Consider the following 2,500-nt stretch of genomic DNA (forward strand, 5'->3'; position numbering starts at 1 on the left):
AGTTATTTTGATCTATGTATATAACCCATAATGAAATGACTAATGATCACGATTGTGCTTTCCTTCCTTGCAGCGCCTGAAGGAACAGGCATTGAGTAATTTGCCGTACATGTTTCGTCTTCCTTTTGCTGCTGGGCAAGTGTTTAGCTCTGGAATGTTGGATCGACTCTTGTATCAGGTATCTGTTCTTGCCCATCATTTATTTTAAAATATATTTGAGCCAATGATGTTAGATTTTAAAAACATAACATAACTTTCTTGAGTAAGCAGCAACTTGGTGGCTATTTTTATTTTACTGACCATAGTGGGCAGGGAGGTACTTACTGTCTTCTATCCCTCTTTATCTGTTTTTCAACATGCTTTCTATCTTTGTCTTAGGATGAGATTACTTGATTTTGTCCTGGCCCTGACTGGATACTTAGCTGGAGGGAACAGTCAAATGTATAGTTAGAGTTTTGGGAGATGATATTTTTTTTCCTTGTAAATCTCTCTCTGTTATGCACTGCATTGTTTTGTTTACATATTATATATGATTTGTAAACATTTTTAGTGTATCCTCTTAGTGGGGACTTCTGTGTTTTAAACTAAGTACTTTGATAGTGTGCTCTTGGAATCTACATCTGTTCCCTATTTTAACCAATTCGCCTTTGTCTTACCTTTTCTTGGTCACTTTAATTGTAATTCTAGAACGTTTTACTATCCGATTTTCTTCCTTTTTTTCTGGCGCTGATATGACCTTAAATGTGATACAAGCGCCGTAAAACCTTAAAAACAAAAACAATTATTGGAATAACAAATGTAAAAAAAACCCCAGAACTTACCTTTCAACCATACAAATTTGTTTTTGTTTTGTAACTTGTGACTTTTCTTCATTTTTGTCCTCAGACTTATGTGAAGGGTTACCTCATCAGTTTTGTGCGATTGCTTCTTGGGATTGATGCAGAGAAGAACTCTGGACATTTGTCAAGTGTAAGAATTGCTATCCACCTCACTATCAGTAGTATCAAGAAATTATCATTATCATCATCATCATCATCATCTTGGAAATAAATTAAAAGTTATTCTTTCAATTCTAGTGTCATTATTATCATTTTACACACACGCACACACACACAAACACACACACACACACACACACACACACACACATACACACACTCTCTGATGAGAGCAAATGGTCGAAACAATATTGTAGAAGATGATCATAATTATACTTGAAATATTTTATAATTAGCTCCTTTTATAAAAAAGTTGAGCACTATTATTTCATGGTTTTTGTTTTTATAAATTATAATGAAATATATTTAATGTATGTATACATATAAATTATATAATTTTAAAATTCCAGGAAATAACTAAGGCGAAATTAAGAACCATTTTCTTATCTTTTAGCTCTCATATTCATCTCATGACATCTTATTTTTCCTCATCTCCACCAGGTTCGTATCCGACGAGCCACATTGTCTCAGTTTCCAACGTATGGAGATTTATATCAAGGCCTTTGTTCCACCACAGGGGAGATCCCAATCGCCATTTACAGGACAGAAAAACAAAACAATTCAGAAGTAGGCTATGATTTTTTGTTTATTGTTCTTTTTCTTTAAGATTCTTTAAGACCAGGCATGTGTGTTTTGATATATCTCAACTAGCAATGTCTGGGTGGGTTCCTGACCTCCCAAAGTGAGCAGGGAGGTACTTACTGTGTCTTCTATCCCCCTATATCTGTTTTCTAATTGCTTTCTGTCTTTGTCTTGGAATGAGATTACTTGGTTTTGTCCTGGCCCTTGGGTCCTGGCTGGCAGGGACAACAGTTAACGTATATTAGGAGTTTTTCGGAGTTATATTTTTTCCTCTGTAAATCATCTCTCTTGTTACCATTGTTTTAATTGTTAGTGTACATTTAATAATTTGTAACATTTGATGGTTCACCTTAGTGGACATGTGTTTGTGTCTGGATGAGACTTTTAGTGATCTCAATCCAGTACATGATTAGCTCTTGAAATTACATCTTTCCTATTTGACAATTCCCCTGTCTACTAGTTCTTCAGTACTCAATGGTTATCTTGAACTTTTATACTATCCCATTTCCCTTTTACTAGCGTGATAATTGACCTTAATGTGTTGCATAACTGCCGTAAACCCTCAAAAACAATAACAAACACAAAGTGAGACTTCATAAACTTACATGCCTCTCTTAGTATAGGCGAATAATACACTTTTTTCTGACAGAGCAATGCGTTTAACACCAGCAATCATTTTACACCTGAGTACGGTCGGAGAATTGATAAAGAGCCTTTTCCAAGGACTCAACTATCCGCCGAGCGAGCTCTAACCCAGGACCTTCGATCCGAAAGGGAAATGTTACACAAGATCTCATAGCCGTACAAATATTTAGACAGATTGATATACTCCAATAAGAGGACTGAAGGTAATTTAAAAAACACTTAAGCTTAATATCGTAATTCTTTCATTTCCATCTAATAAATTCAATTTTCTTGTC

The 2,500-nt window shown here is 35.0% G+C and overlaps 1 protein-coding gene across 1 annotated transcript in view; it reads left to right on the top strand.

The window, feature by feature from the left end:
• Positions 1 to 2,500, top strand: part of LOC144956646 (potassium channel subfamily T member 2-like) — a 32,894-nt gene that overhangs the window by 25,599 nt on the left and 4,795 nt on the right. The window contains exons 19-21 of the mRNA XM_078887290.1: positions 74 to 178; positions 886 to 969; positions 1,440 to 1,565. Coding sequence (XP_078743416.1) covers positions 74 to 178; positions 886 to 969; positions 1,440 to 1,565 — 315 coding nt within the window. The remainder of the gene's footprint in view (positions 1 to 73; positions 179 to 885; positions 970 to 1,439; positions 1,566 to 2,500) is intronic.

This window comes from Berghia stephanieae, chromosome 11 (assembly GCF_034508935.2).
Source record: "Berghia stephanieae isolate SIO BIC M18660-M18661 chromosome 11, UCSD_Bste_1.3, whole genome shotgun sequence".
In the NCBI taxonomy this organism is placed as follows: Eukaryota; Metazoa; Mollusca; class Gastropoda; order Nudibranchia; family Aeolidiidae; genus Berghia; species Berghia stephanieae.